General features: G+C 43.8%; 1 protein-coding gene across 1 annotated transcript in view; it reads left to right on the forward strand.

The window, feature by feature from the left end:
- LOC114265609 (orcinol synthase-like) overlaps positions 1–18,939 on the forward strand; it is a 55,659-nt gene that overhangs the window by 35,625 nt on the left and 1,095 nt on the right. The window contains exon 2 of the mRNA XM_082888888.1: positions 8,271–8,297. Coding sequence (XP_082745014.1) covers positions 8,271–8,297 — 27 coding nt within the window. The remainder of the gene's footprint in view (positions 1–8,270; positions 8,298–18,939) is intronic.

Here is an 18,939-nt window from a genome sequence, read left to right on the forward strand (position 1 = left end):
GAAAATGAAAAGAAGCTCGCAAGGTCGAAAACCCGCATCGGGCACCTTGGCAAAAGTTAGAGCCTGAAAAGTGAAGGTTAAAATACCCGAGTGTACCTTAACCGGAACTACGTAAGGCTTGATTCCCATGTTTGGGATACGTAGGCAACTTCATCCTGAAGTCCAGCCCCCAACGCTTTCATAGCGTCCCAGTCCGTGCAATGGTTTCGACTTCATCCCAAAGTCTAGTCGCCAACGCCTTCCAAGGTGATTGTGTCCATATATTTGTTGTGACTGTCTTCGTCATCTCTATGTCCAAAGAGTTCGGCCACCACCAATGAAGACTGTCTGCGGATTGCTGCGGCACCATCCAAACAAGGGGCAACTTTCCGTTGCCACCAGTCGTCGCAAGCCGCCATTCAAACCAGGGGCAACTTTCCGTTGCCATGCGGCGTTCTCCAAACTAGGGGCAATTTTCCATTGCCTCCGATCCGAGGTCGCGCATCTCAAAGAGTAAGTTCCATGCTCGTTGAGCATCAACCGTTTGCAAAAATAGTTTTTGAAAATTTTTACTAAGGTTGACTATTTTCTCGAAAACTATTTCGTTTTCCAAAACTGGACCATTTTCTTGGACCCAAAAAGGAAAATTTTCAGTGCTTACAGCCTGACTTGCATGGTTTTCAAACCAAAAATCGGATGAGTACGTTAATCCGACTCTCATCTTGATCAAAACTGTTTTAGTGGAAAGCAAAAACAAAAAAAAAAATGGTCAAAATGATGAACTAGGGGCACAGTTGAGTCAGGTGTTCTGTCTTTCCCCCGTCGTCGACGTACTTGCCAGGAGGGCACTCCACTCACCAGAAGAAATAGCTGTGAGCTAACGGCATCGGGCATGGACCCGCGACTTCCTATTCATCCATTAATCACCTCGGGGAGGGACGAAAAATGAGAGAATAAAGAATAGAGAGGTGTAAGTTGAGAGAAAAAGCGAGCCAGAGGGTTTTGAGAAAAAAAATCGAGCCTGAGGGCCGAATGATGTGAGAATCACAAATGAGAAAAGGGTGGGGAACAATACCCGGAGAAACTGGCTCCTCGTGATCTGAGGTCCCCCGTCGTCGTTAATGCGTCTGTGTGTCGTGTCTTTTGTTTTGTTTACTTCAACCTTTGTTATAGGTCTCTTCCGAGCGTGTCTCGTTGTGTTTAGGTCGTGTACCCCTTTGTTTGGGCCCTCTCCGCTGTGTTCAGTTGTAGGCTCGATACCCCGGTTTGGAAAACCCTTATTTAATTTAATTTCAAAAATCGTTTATGCTCAGAATGTTGTGTCATTCTCTATATTCGATTGTGTTTCAACCCTAGTCGGTTTCACCTTTGAAGGCCATCTTGTCAGATTGGGCTGTTTTGTTTGAAGTTTGCCGTGTGCAGAATAAAGCGAATGCTGTGTTACGGGCTGTATGCAGATTAATCCCCAACAGAGTAAGGGCTGTGTGTCCAGAATCAGGCAGTGGGTTGCTTGGGTTATTTTGCTGTTGGCTGTTCAGTTATCTGATAATTACAATGCAAGTGTTCAATCTTTAGACAACCAATCAATTTCATTTACATTGAGGTGTAATATGGTGCGGTGCGATGCAAAGTGTGAAATGAAAAAGATATATGAATGTAATACTTTTTTTAAGGCAAAAAGTTTGTTCATTTCATAATCTTTTCAAATATACAAGTTTTGGAAACAAAAATCTGCCTGCGGCAGTACAAGGTAATCTAACTACCAACAAAAAGGAAAAGTACAAGAAAAAGAAAGATAACAGAAATCTGCATCCATGTCGAGCACTCCGGGAGGCCGTCAGTCCATCCTAGTCCTCTTCCTGGACGAGGGTCCAGGAGCATCATCAGCATCATCATCAGAGCCCGAGCTAGTACCGCCTCCGATCTCCTCCTCTGATGACTCTGACTCCGCCTCTGCCTCCGCCTCTGAATCCTCGTCATCATCATCATCCGGGACTGGAGCTCGCGAGCTACTCCCGACATGAGTGCGCCCCGCCTTCGTGCAGGGGAATGCTCTGCCCTCCTCATCTCTCCCTCGAGCCGGGACGGAAGGTCCAGCTGGGGCACCTCCTGCCATGGGAATCTGGAAAGGAGGCTGAAAAAGTACATAAAAGGGAAATACATCAATATACTGTGGACAGTTTATCAGTGCAGAATGCAGTGTATGAGTACAGTATGAGAATGCCGTGAGCAGTTTATCAGTGCAGAATGCAGTGTATGAGTACAGTATGAGAATGCCGTGAGCAGTTTATCAGTGCAGAATGCAGTGTGTGAGTACAGTGTGTAAATGCCGTGAGCAGTTTATCAATATAGAGTACAGTGCAGAATGCAGTATATGCAGTGTATTAGATACTGTGAGACCAGTGTATCAGGTGTTGTGCCATGCATCAGATCATGTGAAGCAGTGTTTGAGTGGTTTGAGGCCAGTGTCAGAAGGACATACCGGGATGCTGTAGAGGGCCAGGAGATCAAAAGTCCGCTGAAGCATCCCCATCATCGAGGCATTCATCGCCAGCGACTGACGGGTGTACTCAGAAGAAGCCTGCAAAAGTGTTAGATGCATTAATATTCTGTGGAATATCAAATAAACTGAAATGAAATGACTGTGCAAAATGCAGTAGTACATACCGGAGGTAAGTCGGGGACATCGATGAACTCATGATCAGCTGGCGGAGGGGCGAAGAGGATCTGATAGGTCGCCCCACCCTGCCCCCGGAAAGTCAGTGCAGCAGGCAGGGCGGGCCAGCCAGCTCCCCGTCCTCCCTGAACTCCGCCCCTGCCCCGGACTCGGGCCCTCTTCGAAGCCCCCGCTCCAGCTCCTGCTCCTGTCCCAGCCGCCGATGCCACAGGCCTGGCTCCCTCCGCTCGACGGCCGCCGCTCAGAGGTCGCATCAGGTATGTCTGCACATACTCTCGGTAGTCGCTGATACCTCTGAAGCCGGCCTCCTCCCAGCCAACGGTGTAATCGTCCATCTGCTCGGCGATGAGCCTCTCGGTCTCCCTCATGTCCGCAGGAGGGTGAACCGGGACTATCTGCTCAGGTAACCCTAGGGTCTGGCGTAGAAAACACTCCCCCAGGTACCAAGCCCGACAGACCGGGCCCTCCAGCAAGATCCGGAAATGCGAGGTCTCCTCCGCACCGGCAAATCGATCCCGCATCGCCGCCGGTAATGGAGCCCACGGCCGCCATGTGATCTGAAAGTAACAGATAGTTTGTTATCTACGATTTTTTCGAAATATGTAGTGGAAAAGCGAAGCTTAAATGAACTACAAGTAAAACATACCTCAGCAGGGGTAATGGTGTCGAAGTATCGGCGGAAGAAGCCGAATGTCTCTCGTGGCCGCCGAGTGCATCTCCCGTCAAATCGCCGTGAGAAGGAGACGACCAGAGGAGTCTCTGTGACCGGCACGGGAGCGAGCCTAGGAAAGTAGGCGTAAACCCACAACTGCAAGATAAATACCAGTGCATTTATCAGATAAATCAGAATACAGAATAAAGCAGAAATGGCAGAGCCGTGTGTTGTGCAGTGTATTGTGTACAGTGTACAGTATGAGCAGTGTACAGTCAGTGTAAAGCAGAATGTATGTATGTGCCGTGTGTACAGTATACAGCAAGTATGGAGAAGACTACAGTGTGTGCAGTGTACAGAGTACAGAAAATATAGGGCAGAAATGAAAAGTGGAGAAGAAATGTACCTCCCAAGCCCGCCAATAGCCTCCGAGCAGCTGGCCGCTGCCGCGGGAAGCCGAGCTCATGTATCCATAGAGGGTGGCCAGAGCGACGCCACCCCAGTCATAGTACAGGATGTCCCGGACGTCCACCAGTGCGCTGAGAAGGCAGAGAGGCACGGTGTTCGCCCGGTCGGCGAAGATGGTCATCCCGAACAGGAACATGAGGAAGCCGCGAGCATACCTCCCCACGTCCTCCTGAGTCATCTGCGCCTCCTCCTCCAACGCGGGCTGGACTCTAAACTGGACCTCGAACCAGGAGTACCGCACAAAACTTGGACGAGCTAGAGGTGGCGCCTCGCCCAGCAGATGGACCTGAGCGGCGGTCCACTCATCCATGTCAATGTCAAAGGGGATCGGATCACCCCCTACCCCGATGCCTGTGAGCATCGAGAAATCGTAAGGGGTCATCGTCATGTCCCCTGCTGTGGAGAAGTGAAATGAATCGGTGGTGTCCCACCACCTCTCCGCCAGTGCGGCAAGGAGAGGTCTGCAGGTGGAAAGCCGGGAGAGTCCTCGACAGAAGGCGCCGAAGCCCGCTCGATCCACTATGCGCCGGACTGCATTAGGGAGCTCGTCATACCACTCCCGAGCGCCAGTGTTCCCATACCAGCGGATGGTATGGGAATCCTCCTGTAAATAGAAAATAACAGTTGCAAGACAACATTCAAAATGCAGTTTTGAGAAGCATGCAGATATAGCATGCGTGCAAGTTTAACAGATTTAAGCAAATACCGGGTGCCGGTGTGCTTACAGTGAACTACAGCGTGTGATGTGTCAGCGTGTTTGGGTGGTTCAGAGCAGATATAGCATGCGTGCAAGTTTAACAGGTTTAAACAAATACCGGGTGCCGGTGTGCTTACAGTGAACTACAGCGTGTTTGGATGGTTCAGAGCAGATATAGCATGCGTGCAAGTTTAACAGGTTTAAACAAATACCGGGTGCCGGTGTGCTTACGGTGAACTACAGCGTGTGATGTGTCAGCGTGTTTGGGTAGTTCAGAGCAGTATAGCATGTGTGCATAGTTTGACAGATTCAAACAAATGCTGGGTACCAGTGTGTATGCAGTGAAATACAGTGAGTGTAGTGTGTTTGGGTGATTCGGGGCTAGTGCAGTGTGTGTGCATGTGTCAGTCTCAAACAGATATCAGTTGTATGTATGTTTACAATCAATTACGGTGTATAGCATATCAGATTCAAGCAGTTAAAGAGCATAAATAAGCTACGACAGTTTTTGTGCCCTACATTGCAGAAAGTAAAGCAGAAGAAAGAGAGTTACCTCGAAAACGCTAAAGGACAGGTGAGAGGTAGGCTCGTGCAACAATAACTCGGGTGGCACGTGCCTCTCGAAGCTCCGGAACTGGCGCAGGCCGTCGGGTGGTAGAACATGGATCGCCGGTCGGTAGGTCGCCGGGTCGAACGGGCGCTCGCTCAAAGGTAGGAGCTCGACCCCGGGATCCATCTCGTGGTCCAGGGGAGTCCCGCCACGTGGAATGTCGTCCGCCATATCGAAAATGATGTGAAAATGGCCGGAGGAAGGAAAACCGGGCCGGAATACGAAGAGTCAACCGGAAAGTCAACTCCCGAGAGGGTCGGAAATAGCCGGGAAGGCCGGAATGTAAAAAGGCACAAAAATGAAGAGGAAAGCAAGGGGAACAAACCCCGAAAAGGCGGGAACGCCAAACGAGGCACCGAAACAAAGTTTTGTTCGGTTGAAAATGTCCGAAACGCGAAGAAAATCGCGAATCCGACGACAAAACGGGCTTAGAACGCGAAGAAACGGAGAAACGGGGAGAGAAAAATGCTCTAGAGAGAGAGGGTGAGAGTTTTCGGCAGTGGGGAAGTGAAGAATTAGGGTTTGAAACCCTATTTTAAAACACCCGAAGTGAAAAGTCGAAACTGCCCCGAATCAGCAACTTTTTGCCAGTCGGCAATATTTTGTGCCGGCCGGCAGTTTTTTGTGCCGATGGAGTTATTTTGAAGCCGGTGGACAGCTGGTGGCCTCCCCTTCCGGCCGGTGGTGTTCCCACAACCTTGTTTAGGCCATATGATGAGTTTTTGGCCTTCATAGCCCAAGAAAGTGCAAGAAAGTGTATCTCCGATGCTCAACCGGCCTCTGTTTTGACTTCGGACCGTGTCTGCCGTGTGTGGCACTCCAACTCGTGCAAGGTTGTATCCTTTGGTATCCTTTTTGCCTCTCACAAGATCCAAAATTTGCCCCGTGTGCGTTGCACGTGTTCATCGCACTATTTCGGTGCATTACATCGCGCTATCATGCGCCTCACAGTTGCATTGTCTTGCATACTACATGCGTTGTAACACGCACCCCTTGCATCATCATGCACATCTCTCATGCATTGTCATTGCATTTATATTACGAGCATTGTTATGCATTTAGACACACGTGCGTTGTTACGCATTTAAGTCCATTCACATTCCGTGTGGCATGCGTGTCACACTTTGCATCATTTCACATTCTGTGTGGGATGCGTGTCACACTTAGCATCGCTTTACATTCCATGTGGCATGCGTGTCACACTCTGCCCCGTTTTGCATCGGCACGTGTGCCTTCTTTTGCATCGGCACGTGTGCCTCTTTTGCATCGGCACGCGTGCCTCGTTTTGCGTCGGCACGCGTGCCCCGTCTTGCATTGGCACGTGTGCCCTATTTTCATCGGCACGTGTGCCTCATTCGCATCGGCATGTGTGCCTCTTTTGCATCGGCACGCGTGCCTCATTTGCATTGTCTTACATTCCTCACGATCTGCATTGTTTTGCATCTTGCTTGCGTAGACCGCATGTTAATTACATTACCTGCGTAGACCGCATGTTTGTAATCATTTCATTACTTGCGTAGACCGCATTATTGTTCAATTTCTTTACCTGCGTAGACCGCATATATTACTTGCGTAGACCACATAATTGTTCAATTGTATTACCTGCATAGACCGCATGTTTTAATTGCGTAGACCGCATTATTGTTCAATTTCTTTACCTGCGTAGACCGCATGTATTGCTTACGTAGACCGCATAATTGTTCAATTTTATTACTTGCGTAGACCGCATAATTGTTCAATTTTATTACTTGGGTAGACCGCATTGTTGTTCAATTTCTTTACCTGCGTAGACCGCATGTATTGCTTGCGTAGACCGCATAATTGTTCAATTTTATTACTTGCGTAGACCGCATTATTGTTCAATTTCTTTACCTGCGTAGACCGCATGTATTGCTTGCGTAGACCGCATAATTGTTCAATTGTATTACCTGCGTAGACCGCATGTTTTAATTGCGTAGACCGCATTATTGTTCAATTTCTTTACCTGCGTAGACCGCATGTATTGCTTGCGTAGACCGCATAATTGTTCAATTTTATTACTTGCGTAGACCGCATTATTGTTCAATTTTTTTACCTGCGTAGACCGCATGTATTGCTTGCGTAGACTGCATAATTGTTCAATTTTATTACTTGCGTAGACCGCATAATTGTTCAATTTTATTACTTGCGTAGACCGCATTGTTGTTCAATTTCTTTACCTGCGTAGACCGCATATATTGCTTGCGTAGACCGCATAATTGTTTAATTTTATTACTTGCGTAGACCGCATTATTGTTCAATTTCTTTACCTGCGTAGACCGCATGTATTGCTTGCGTAGACCGCATAATTGTTCAATTTCATTGCTTGCGTAGACCGCATGCTAATTACATTACCTGCGTAGACCGCATGTTTGTAATTAATTTTATTACTTGCGTAGACCGCATGCTAACTTCATTACCTGCGTAGACCGCATGTTTTGATTGCGTAGACCGCATTATTCTTAATTCATTACCTGCGTAGACCGCATGTTTATAATTAATTTTATTACTTGCGTAGACCGCATGCTAATTTCATTACCTGCGTAGACCGCATGTTTTGATTGCGTAGACCGCATATTCGTTAATCTCGTTACTTGCGTAGACCGCGTGCTTATGATCAATTTCGTTGCCTGCGTAGACCGCATGCTCCACTTACATGTTTGTATTTTCACAGCATTGTTATGCTCCCCACTTGCTTTGCGCTGTCACGCATTTCGAGTACACTACTATGCATATTGCTAACAATATTGTACCTGTATAGTTTGTTTTCTTTGCAGGCACGATATTGTATGTACGGTTCATTTAAGGCTGGTGCAACCAGACGAACCACGCAGGTATCAGCCGGTCTAGGAGACCTTAAATCCTTGGAAGGTGCAAGACCTTTAGTGCATTGATGTGCACAGTCCATTTACATTGTCGTGTATCTTAAGCCGCGTGTTGTCGCGCACTTCAAAATTATGCATTTGCATCTCAAAAACAAAAACAAAAAAATATTGTTGTCATGCATCACCGCAAATAGTTGCATTGTCATGCATCATTATAGTATAGTGTATATTGCATTGTAATTTGCATGCATTCACTGCATCACTTCCATCTATGGCTCGTGCCTTTCCATGATTGAGCTTGGTCTGGTATGTGCCCATACTTCTCGTGTCAAAGCATAGTTCAGTGGACCGTTCTATGTTAAACATGGCTCGTATGCGTACATGCCTTTCCTAGGCAAGATTTGGTTTGGCCCGCGTGCCATTTCCATTGCATTGTAGTTTGCATGCATTCATTGCATCACCTTCCATCCATGGCTTGCGCCTTTCCAGGTTGAGCTTGGTCTAGTATGTGCCCCTACTTTTCACGTTAAAGCACAGTTCTGCAAGTGTACGCGCCTATTCCACGCTGGTATGTTGGTTTGAGGGTTGCGGCACCTTTTCTGTGTCAGACATGGCTTGTATGCGTACATGCCTTTCCTAGGCAAGATTTGGTTTGGCCCGCGTGCCATTTCCATTGCATTGTAATTTGCATGCATTCACTGCATCACTTCCATCTATGGCTCGTGCCTTTCCATGATTGAGCTTGGTCTAGTATGTGCCCATACTTCTCGTGTCAAAGCATAGTTCAGTGGACCGTTCTATGTTAAACATGGCTCGTATGCGTACATGCCTTTCCTAGGCAAGATTTGGTTTGGCCCGCGTGCCATTTCCATTGCATTGTAGTTTGCATGCATTCATTGCATCACCTTCCATCCATGGCTTGCGCCTTTCCAGGTTGAGCTTGGTCTGGTATGTGCCCCTACTTTTCACGTTAAAGCACAGTTCTGCAAGTGTACGCGCCTATTCCACGCTGGTATGTTGGTTTGAGGTTTGCGGCACCTTTTCTGTGTCAGACATGGCTTGTATGCGTACATGCCTTTCCTAGGCAAGATTTGGTTTGGCCTGCGTGCCATTTCCATTGCATTATAGATTGCATGCATTCATTGCATCACCTCCATCTATGGCTTGCGCCTTTCCATGATTGAGCTTGGTCTGGTATGTGTCCATACTTCTCGTGTCGAAGCATAGTTCAGTAGACCGTTCTATGTTAAACATGGCCTGTATGCGTACATGTCTTTCCTAGGCAAGATTTGGTTTGGCCCGCGTGCCATATCCATTGCCATTTCCCCAGCATATCTATATTACATTGTAGTATAATTTTTGCATCCAGCATTAGGATCGTAGTCCTTTCCCCAGCGGGTCGTTTCCCCACTTGTGTCAATTCCACCCAATACTTGTTCTTGTGTCTGTCTACAATGCTCATAGTTCAGTTGACCATTCTATGGTAGACAGACTTGTTACCTCCATCAATCTATTTGACATAGGTGTGGTTTCGAACCACTCGTGATTGGGTCATGATTCAATTGCTTTGCATATAGTTTGCATTGTTTCAATTACATTGCATCTTCATTTGCATTGTTTATACATTGTTTTGTACATATTGCATATCGTTTTGCATCCATTTTGCATTGTCATGCATGTTGCTAACAATATTGTACCTGTTAAGTTTGTTTTCTTTGCAGGCATGATATTGTATGAACGGTTCATTTGAGGTTGGTGTAACCCGACGAGCCGCACAGGTATTGTATCCTCCGAGTGAGAAGTATCGAGAATTGCATAATTCTCTTACATCCTTTCTGCATCATAGTGTAGTTTGGTGTATGCTAGCTTAAAACTGTCGCACGTTTGCTTCATTACAGCTTTCTTTGCATGATCATAAGTTATGCTCGGCTTCATGCGTTGTCTTGCATTTTTCCCCTGCCTTCGGGCGCATACCTTGTTTGTCTTGCATGTTTGTCTAAGTCTTCGGCCTTGTCAAAAATGGGTCGTCTCTGGGCTTTGACATTCACTCCCGTCATTGTTATAACTTTTGAGTTCTGTCAAAGAGGGGCAACTGTAGACACCCCATTTTTGACCGTCCTCAAGACTTGGACGTCATCGTTTGGACACTCGGTGATCATCCATGTTTGTGTTCGTTTGGAGTTTCCGGAGGTCTCGGCTACGCGCCTTGCCTCAGGATCTCCGAACGCGACCGTTTAGTGTCTGGTTTTACACCAAACACTTGCATCTTGCCTTTGAGAGTCAAGGTAAGGCTTGTGGACCATCCCCACTCACCACTGGCAGTGGCTAGAGGCCACCGGCTGGTTTTTGCTGCCACCAGCAATGTATATTGCCGGTCGGCACTGTTTAGTGCTGGTCGGCACTATTTAGTGCCGGTCGGCACTCTTTTTGGCCAAAATGGCATTTTTGGCCGGCCGACTACTGTGCATCTGCTTTTGCAGATATTTTAAGACAGCTGTCTTGCTTTTGCTCCCCTCCATACACGTGTATGGAGGGATCTCCCTCTTATGAAGCTTATCTTGTAAGCTTTACAAGACAAGAAGCTTCTATAAAGAGAGGGGCTCTCTCTTGTTGCTAGGGTTAGAGAGTTTAGACATTTTAGAGAGAGGAAAACACAGACCAAGCTCTGGTTTTAGGGTTTGAGTTACATACACATCCTATCTCTATATTACTCTTGTGTGTGTTTTAGTCCATACTATTGCACACAAGCACCTAGTGTTTCACCTTCCTCTTGAAACTAAGGTTCTAAGGGCTTGTTCTTGAGGTTCTTGACTGGTTTGGAGCCTAAGGAAGGCCATTGGAGCATCATTGTCGAAGAGGACTTCAAGGGTAAGAATCTTACCCCTTTTTCCCCCATTCTTGCATTGTATTTTTACCTGTCTTAAAATCATTTTTGAGCTTGGTGTATAATACAAAAAAGTTTTGTTTTTAGGCCCTCTAAATTGTTTGTTTAGAGTGTTTTGTGGTTTGGAGGTGTTTGACCCCTCCTAGGCCTTGAAAGGCCTCATTTTGTGCTATTTTGTGCAAGTTTCGAGATTTTGGTGTTTGGGCCTCTTCACCACTGAAATCTTGAGGGATTTCAATGGTGAAGATGGTGCCTTGAAGTCTCCGAAAGGAGAGGGCCACCCCCTCCCTTTGTTGTCCTTGAAATGGACCATTTTTGGCCTCTTGAGGGAGCCTATGTTTGAGTGTGTGTCGAGCATGTATAGACTATTTTTCATGCTTATATTTCCATAATATAACATGATTTTAAATTGGTTTTGGTACACCATGCATGTTTAGCATACCTACCTTGTAATGCCATGTTTATGCCTTAATGTGCCTTAGGTTGTTAGCCTTTGTTCAAGCATGTTTTAGGCTTAGTCTTGTGAAGGTTTTGTGCATATTTTGCCATGTTTTAGGTCTGTCCATGGTTGTTTGGGTCGGATTTGGCATGCTTAGTATAGCCCCTTTGCATTCCGACTTGTTGGCCTTAAGTATATGCATGTATAGCTTGACATTCTTGTCTTGATTTAGTGGTTTAGAGTCATCCACCATGTCATTTCAGACCTTATAGTATGCTTGTATGCTTGCTTTAGTTACCCCTTTGATGCTTTGAAAGCATGTGTTGCATGCTCCGTGTTTTGACCATTGTGCATGCCTCTAAATTGGAGCCACTTAGATGCCATCTAAGTAGTCCTTTAGCCTTGTTTTAACATGCTAAAAATCTGTTTTTAGTTGTTTAATGCATGCCGTGATTGTTATGCTAAATGTGTTTCAAAGCTTCATGACTTGCCTCAAGTATTTGGACCATGCTTGCATGCATTTGCCTATCTTGTTTAACATGATTTGGGTATCATTTTATAGCATGATTTTAGGGCTTATAATGCATGCTAATTTGTCCATGAATACCTTCTTTCAAATGTGTTTGAGAGTTGTTCAATTTGTGCCTAAGTGTTGGCCTTTCAACATATGTATGTGTGCATGTGTATTTGGTCCCTCATTATAGCACTTTGGCCCTTGTTTTAGGCCTTATTAGAGCTACCTAAACCATGCCTAAGTCCACCTTGACATTGATTGGCATTGCCTCATGTTTACTTGTATGCTTGCATAAGTTTGTTGCCATGCCATGTTGCATCCTTAGCTTGTATGCCTAGGTTGCATTGCATCTTGCATGCATGCCTTATTCCTTGACTTGGTGATAGGAATTGGGCCTTGTTTGTTTGATTGGTTTGCATTTCATTTGACATGAAAATTGCATACTTGATTCCTTGGGCCATCATGCATGGAAATACGTGATTGGTGGTCCGAGAATCGAGGCACATGTCCTTTTGAGTCACAAACATGATAAGGGGCATGAGCGGTGCATACATGCTTTGAATTGTGCTGCCATGCTTTGCCTTGCCCTCTGTTGCTGTGAGTTGCAGGTTCTGCAGGCTTTCTTTGCCGACCGGCAGTGTCAAGTGCCGACCGACAATCTTTTATCTGCCGATAGCTTCACTTTGTGCCGGTGGCTAAACCATACTGCCGGTGGAAATTCCATTCAGTCGGTGATGTCTCCCAGCATCCAAGGAAGTAGTCCTGAAGTTTTGGCAGCCTCCAGAGGAGTAAAAGAAGGAAAACAGAGGCAGCCTATGCATGGCGGCGCATTTCCGAGCGGGACCGGGCATGCATTGCATCGAGCCCTCCTCCCGAGGCGGTTTACTGTTTTTCTAGCTTTAGTTAATTGCTTAGTTGATTAGGCAATTTGTAATATTTAATTAGCTTGCGTAGTTAATTATTTGTAATATTTATTTGGTCCCTCCGAGTGAGGGCAAATCTGTAATAAGTGTGCGTGAGTGGTGTGTATGTCTTCTAACCTCACGTCTTTCTTCCCTTTTATTTACCTGTTTATGATGGTAGATTAGGGCACGTTTAATTTAGCATACCTTATGCTATGCATGTGTGCATTCATGCATTTGTACTGCATGCATTAGGCTCGGTATATCACGCTAACTGCATTTGTATATCAATTCCAAATTGAATACGTGCATCAATTGATCGCATTTCATATGCCATGCTTAGGTTAGCCGAGCCTACTTCGATTGCATCCTGTATGCGTTGCATTAGGCAATTTAACATGAACTAGGACATGCATGTTTGCTAACTAGTTTATTGTTTTGGCACGGAGTACGATGTAAGTATTTCCGCTTTAGTATATCGCATAAGTGTGAATGTTTCCATGATAGCATGCTTAACATGTGGCTAGATGCTTATGTGTTATAAACTGTTTGGATGCCTGCGGGTGAAGGTTGGATTGTTTGAGTTGGAAAAACCCATCGAAATCCGTGTTTTAGCCTACTTGCGAGTAGCAAATTCCAAAGCGCTTTTCAAAACAAACGGATATGCAATGCTTATTTCCAAATTAGACAATCTAGTCTATACTTGTTTGCTGCGCGCATAACATAGTAATTCTAGGCTAACAATTGGTATAAGAACACATAACGTTTTCAAAAATGGATATCACAGTTAGTAGAGGCCGGTCTTCGGACCGGGCGAAAGGGGGTGCTCACAGCTGACCTTCCCCGATCGTACCCAAGCTCCCGAGCCGAGACAACTCCGGTGATGACGGACATGTGGCCTTCAACACCGAGTCAGGGTTTCCTAAATTCTCCCATTTTAAAATATTTAGGTGGCGACTCTGTATCTAGCAAAGCAGCCCATGTTTGGCACTACTTTTTCAAAAATCTGTTTCTCAAAATGATTTGCCAGATTTGGACTCTTTGGTTCAGATTTAGAACCGTGACACAAATCGAGTCCGAACTGTAGTGACCCCAAATGAAGAGAACGGGACCTCACCCTCCCGGGACGTTCGTGGGACGTCTACAATATCATTTGACAATCTTATCCAATAATTATGGTAAGTCATCAATCTTATCCAAAAGCCACATGAGGACAAAATATTCCCAAGGGCGTGATGCGAAGCATGGCCAAAGAAGTGGAATTATGCCTATTCGACAAATTCAAAATTTCCCATACATGCAAGGAGAAAATGTAAGAGGGGTCAACTTGAACCCATTAAATTAGTTGGGCCTAATCGAATTCCAATCGGAAAGCCCAAAAAATTGGTGAGCTTTGAGAGATTATTGCCAAATAGGCCCAAGTGAATTCTATTAAACGGGCCCATAAGAAAGCCAACAAATTAGGTCGAAAAAGACCCATCAAATAGATATCTCTAAAGAGAGTCCAACAAGCCCATCCGATGAGGCCCAGATCATACAGGCGTCCGAGGAGGCTAACCACTACTTTCAGAAGAGATAAAACACTCGGAGGAGATCCATTCTCCGAGGTATTGGCTTAGTCTTGAAAGGGTTTGGAACCACAAACCTAGAGACCTATTTGAGCTCGGACTCAAAAGGGTTTGGAACCACAAACCTGGAGACTTATTTGAGCTTGAACTCAAAAGGGTTTGGACCCACTAACCTAGAGATCTGAAGCACTTGACTGCAAACGTATTTGAACGCAATCTAGAAGTCGCTCCATTAATGAGTCCCAAAACACTTACGGGCTCGGAGCTTTTCGGGATCTACGACCAGAACCATGGGCGTAACGAAGTCCAAACCAAGGACCCGATCTCGAGGACGGTGAATGGAGATAAATCCACTCTTCAGTTAAACTAGCTTATACCCGGGTCGAGTTGGCACAATCTAGGGGGTCCGTAAGACTGAGCAATATTTGTGGCAAGGCATTCTCTTGAACTACCCTTGACCTTTCTGCAGCAGGGCGTCCTTGGGGACTACCTCTGACCCCTTGGGATGATTGGGGATCATTGGTTAGGTGTGGCTAAGAAGAAGGGTTCGCCGAGAGGTTAATCTCCTCTTCGGAGTTTTCCTTATCCTCGGAGAGGTCACCTCCTCGAACAAGGTAGTTAAAGGGAATATTCCCCATGTGCCTTGCACATGGGCTTCATCCTACATCATGAGGTGCCTATAAATAGCACCCACCCATAGCTTTACAAGGAATGGATTTTGGAGAGATATTTTTTAGAAGAGAACTAATTTCCCTTCTCCATTATGTACCTTGAGAGTGAAAGTGGGAGATCTATGGGAGCGCCTTGCCATTATTCTCTCTCTAACTACTTTGCCTTCTTCTTCACCCAATCCCTTATCTCCATCATCTCTTTGTTATTGTATTCCTAGTTGTGACTGTTAAACAATCTAAGCCTCTCATCATTTCTAGAGAATTCAAGTTTTCTTTAAAGATCTTCGAAGGTCTTCGAATTTTTTGACAACATTCTTGAACCCTTTCATACATGGTCAAATTCATTATTTAAAAAATATATATATCTCTTAAAGGGCCATGTAAGATGTTAAGATTAAGTCTCCCACCACAACACCCAGCAGTGTTGACTCATCAGTTTGGCATTCTATAATAAGTGGTCAAAAAGGATTGAAAATACCAAACGTAACAAGTGGACTGAGGACATAATGTCTAGAATGTAAAGAACAAGTAAAATCATAGAATTAGTCAAAATGGCAATAAGCAAAGCAATGTAACCCATCATTGAGTACGAGTAGCATTAATTATAGCTGCAAATTGTTTTGTAATTATGATAAGAACCAATCCATCACTTCACATCATGGGACTATTTCACTTCGGAATGAAAACAAATTTCTAATATTTCTACTTAGCTGCTTACATGATTTTTTTGAAAAACAAGTATATAAAGCATAGTAAGATAAAATATGTTTTTTTTTTCCCATTTAAAAGGCAAGAGCTGCCACACACATCCCCTCCCCCCCCCCCCTCCCCCCACAAACACCCAACAAAAGAGAGGGGTTGGGGGTTATCAAAATTAACATCATATACTAGGGATTTCTTGTTAAGAAGAAGGTTATGACCAATCCAAATGCAATCTCTATAACCTAATCTCCCTCCAAGGATTGGGCCTTCCAGTCATTCATCACCATTGTTACCTATGCTATAGCAATTCGAGTTTTGACCTGTTATCTATTGTATTCCAGAATCAGGTTTGATGCTTTCATATTGTTTTTTGTCTCTTGTTCCTCTTGTATCCCTTTAGAATTGGCTTTCGGGTTGTGGTTGTGCATTTGGGATAGGTTGATTGCTTGTTTTTCAAAACCTTTATCGTCCAGATTTTGGCTCTTCCGCTCGAGGCGCATTCTTGCGCTCGCGCGGGCTTCACAGATTTTGCCTCTCCGCTCGAGCGTCTATTCTTACACTCGAGTGAGATTCGACAACTCTCAGCATTTTTTTGCAGGTCTACAGATGCTGGGAGAATGCATTGGACACTCGAGCGGACTGCGTGTATTTTAGTCTAAGAAGATGACATTTTGAATCACTTTTTCATATCTCCCTCTCTCTAAAACTTTCCAAAAAGCTTGTTCTTGAGCTTCTCTCTCAACAATTCACCTTCTCTCTTGGGTTTCATCTAGATCCATCCATCTTTTCACCCTAGTGCCTTTGAGAAAAAGGTAGAGCTCATCAAGATCTACATTTTGATCCATACAGAAGTGGGTTTTGGTGTCATTGGAGTTTTCCTCTTGTGTGGCTCATCTTCTTCCTTTGAGGTAAGGATTCTTTCTACACTTTCATATGATATTTAGCTTAGATATTGTCTCTTGTGTAATAATGGTGTGATTTGGGGATGTTTTAAACAAACCTAGGGTTTGGGCACAAAAAATGGAAAGAGTGGTTTTAAGTGAAGATGAAATAAATACTTGTGGGGTTTGAAAATGATGTTGTGTTATATCTAATTTGATAATTTTGGCACTTGGTTAATATTTGAGAAAAATGAGGAAATTACCCTAATTGGATCAAACTATTACTTTGTACAAATAATGTAAATTGTTATTGAAATTGTGGAATTGGATGATCTTTGATATAAATGGTGGAATGGAACAAGTATTATTTCACATCTTTGGAAGTTTTAAATAAACTATCTGTTGAGAATAAATATATGTTTAGAGATAAATTATATTGGGCCATTGGTGGAGGATAGCTTTGATTGTTATAGAAATTGCATGTGGATTAGGTGAATTGAAACTAATCTTTTGATGGTTGTCATTGAATATGGCCGTGATTATATACATTGTATATGTATGTTTGTTGAGAATGGAAAGGGGATGTGCTCCATGTTTGATTATATGTTTAAATACATTGCATATATATGGATGATTGTTTGGGAGGAGAAAGGGGATAGACTCTATTATAATTAAGTTGGCCAGAGTGTCTTAGGTGAAAGTTCCGAAATTATACATGGGTGCCTAGCCCGCAGATGAAATATCCGTAAAATGGCAATTGTAATGTGTGTACCGCCTACGTTTACATAGGTCCCGTTTGACGGCTGCCCACGGACGAAATATTTGTGAAATAGAAGTTTGAAGTGTTTTGCGTATGTGTTGTGTGAATTGGAAGTAATTGAGTTGTAGTCCCAGTTCGGTTGTTATGAAACAATGAAATGACTCATGAATTGAGAAAGATAAGTAATCGAAATGTAAATTGAAAGTGAATGGATAAAGACTTGAAATTGATACCTTACGAGTATATAATGTTGAAAATTTTTTTACCACATGCATTGTTTACGCACTTGTACTTATACCTTTGCTAAGTTTCATATATTGTCTTAGATGATTTCTGCTGGGCTGTGGCTCACTCTATTTGGAAATAACATTTTCAAGTAATGATGGCATGCCTCCTCCATGGCAATAGCATGGGAGTGATCTTTGGGAAGCAAGAGCTTCATGTTTTGTTTATTTTTGTATAGCCTAGGGCTAAATATGTATTGAGCGAAGCTCATTTAGTTGTAACCAAGTCAAGGCTTGGAAAAGTGTAAGCCAATAGGACATTTATTTATATTCAACTCTTTTGTATCTTTAACTTCATGCAATGAAAGGACTATTTACTCTGATGTATGCGATTATTAATGTATGTTTTGGGTTGTATCTAGTATGTATTTTGGGAGCGTTACATATGCCAAATGACCAAAAGCAATGAGGTATAATTTTCAATGATAATATAAATCAAGCAATAATGTTAAAAAAATGTATGTGATAGAGATTGACAGAGATGTCATAAGGACTAACCCATGTCTAAATAAAGGAGATGTCATTAGAAATATGTATATATATTATTAATTGGTAAAAAATAATATATCACTTGATTTATTAAGTTAAAACACAGAGCATCAAAAATTCACTCATAATTAATTTACCCTATCTGCATATACTTTAATACATTGAGTAAATAGTAGGAACAAAATGCATATTGGGCTCAACAATAGGCAATAGTGGCAAATTTCATAATCACATCAGTTCTATTTGATTGTAGGAATGTTAGATTCTAATAAGCAACTAAATTAAACCTTATATATTAATATGCAAAATTGATGATTGATAGGGTTTTGAAAAATTAGGGAAAACAAAGAGAAGAAATCATTGATGAACATAAACATCGAGAGAAGGAGGGAGAGAGAGAGAGGATTTCTGAGCAAGAAGAGTATGAGAAAGACGAGTGGCAAGGTGAAGAAAAAGTGTATGAGAGAGAGAGAGAGAGAGAAAAAGAGAGATATAAATCCCTTACCTAGATGACAGTAGCAACGCAAAGACAGACAGTGGCGAGGTGAAGACAGACGGCGGTGCTGACGGTGGAGAATAAAGGATGGCAGGCTGTAGTGCTGATGATGAAAAGGCAAGGTGAGTAGCGTGATTTAGAGGGCACATTCAATTAGGTGCAATATTTGTGAAATATAGATTATGAGGGTTTGAAACAGTTTTATTTTTTTTTCCCTGCAATAGTATTGGTCGGCAAAGTTACACTGCAAATCAAAACAACGTCGTTTTGACATCTGCAACCAAATTCCATTAGTCACTAAAAGATTTGAGTCTCCCGCCCAATTTTTCACCTTCATACATATATTTTTGGCGACTAATATTTCAAATTAGTCGTAGAAAATCACTTTTGTGCAACTAAATCACTTTAGTCAGTAAAAGTCAG

Source organism: Camellia sinensis, chromosome 9, assembly GCF_055761805.1.
Source record: "Camellia sinensis isolate YWXY chromosome 9, ASM5576180v1, whole genome shotgun sequence".
Lineage (NCBI taxonomy): Eukaryota > Viridiplantae > Streptophyta > Magnoliopsida > Ericales > Theaceae > Camellia > Camellia sinensis.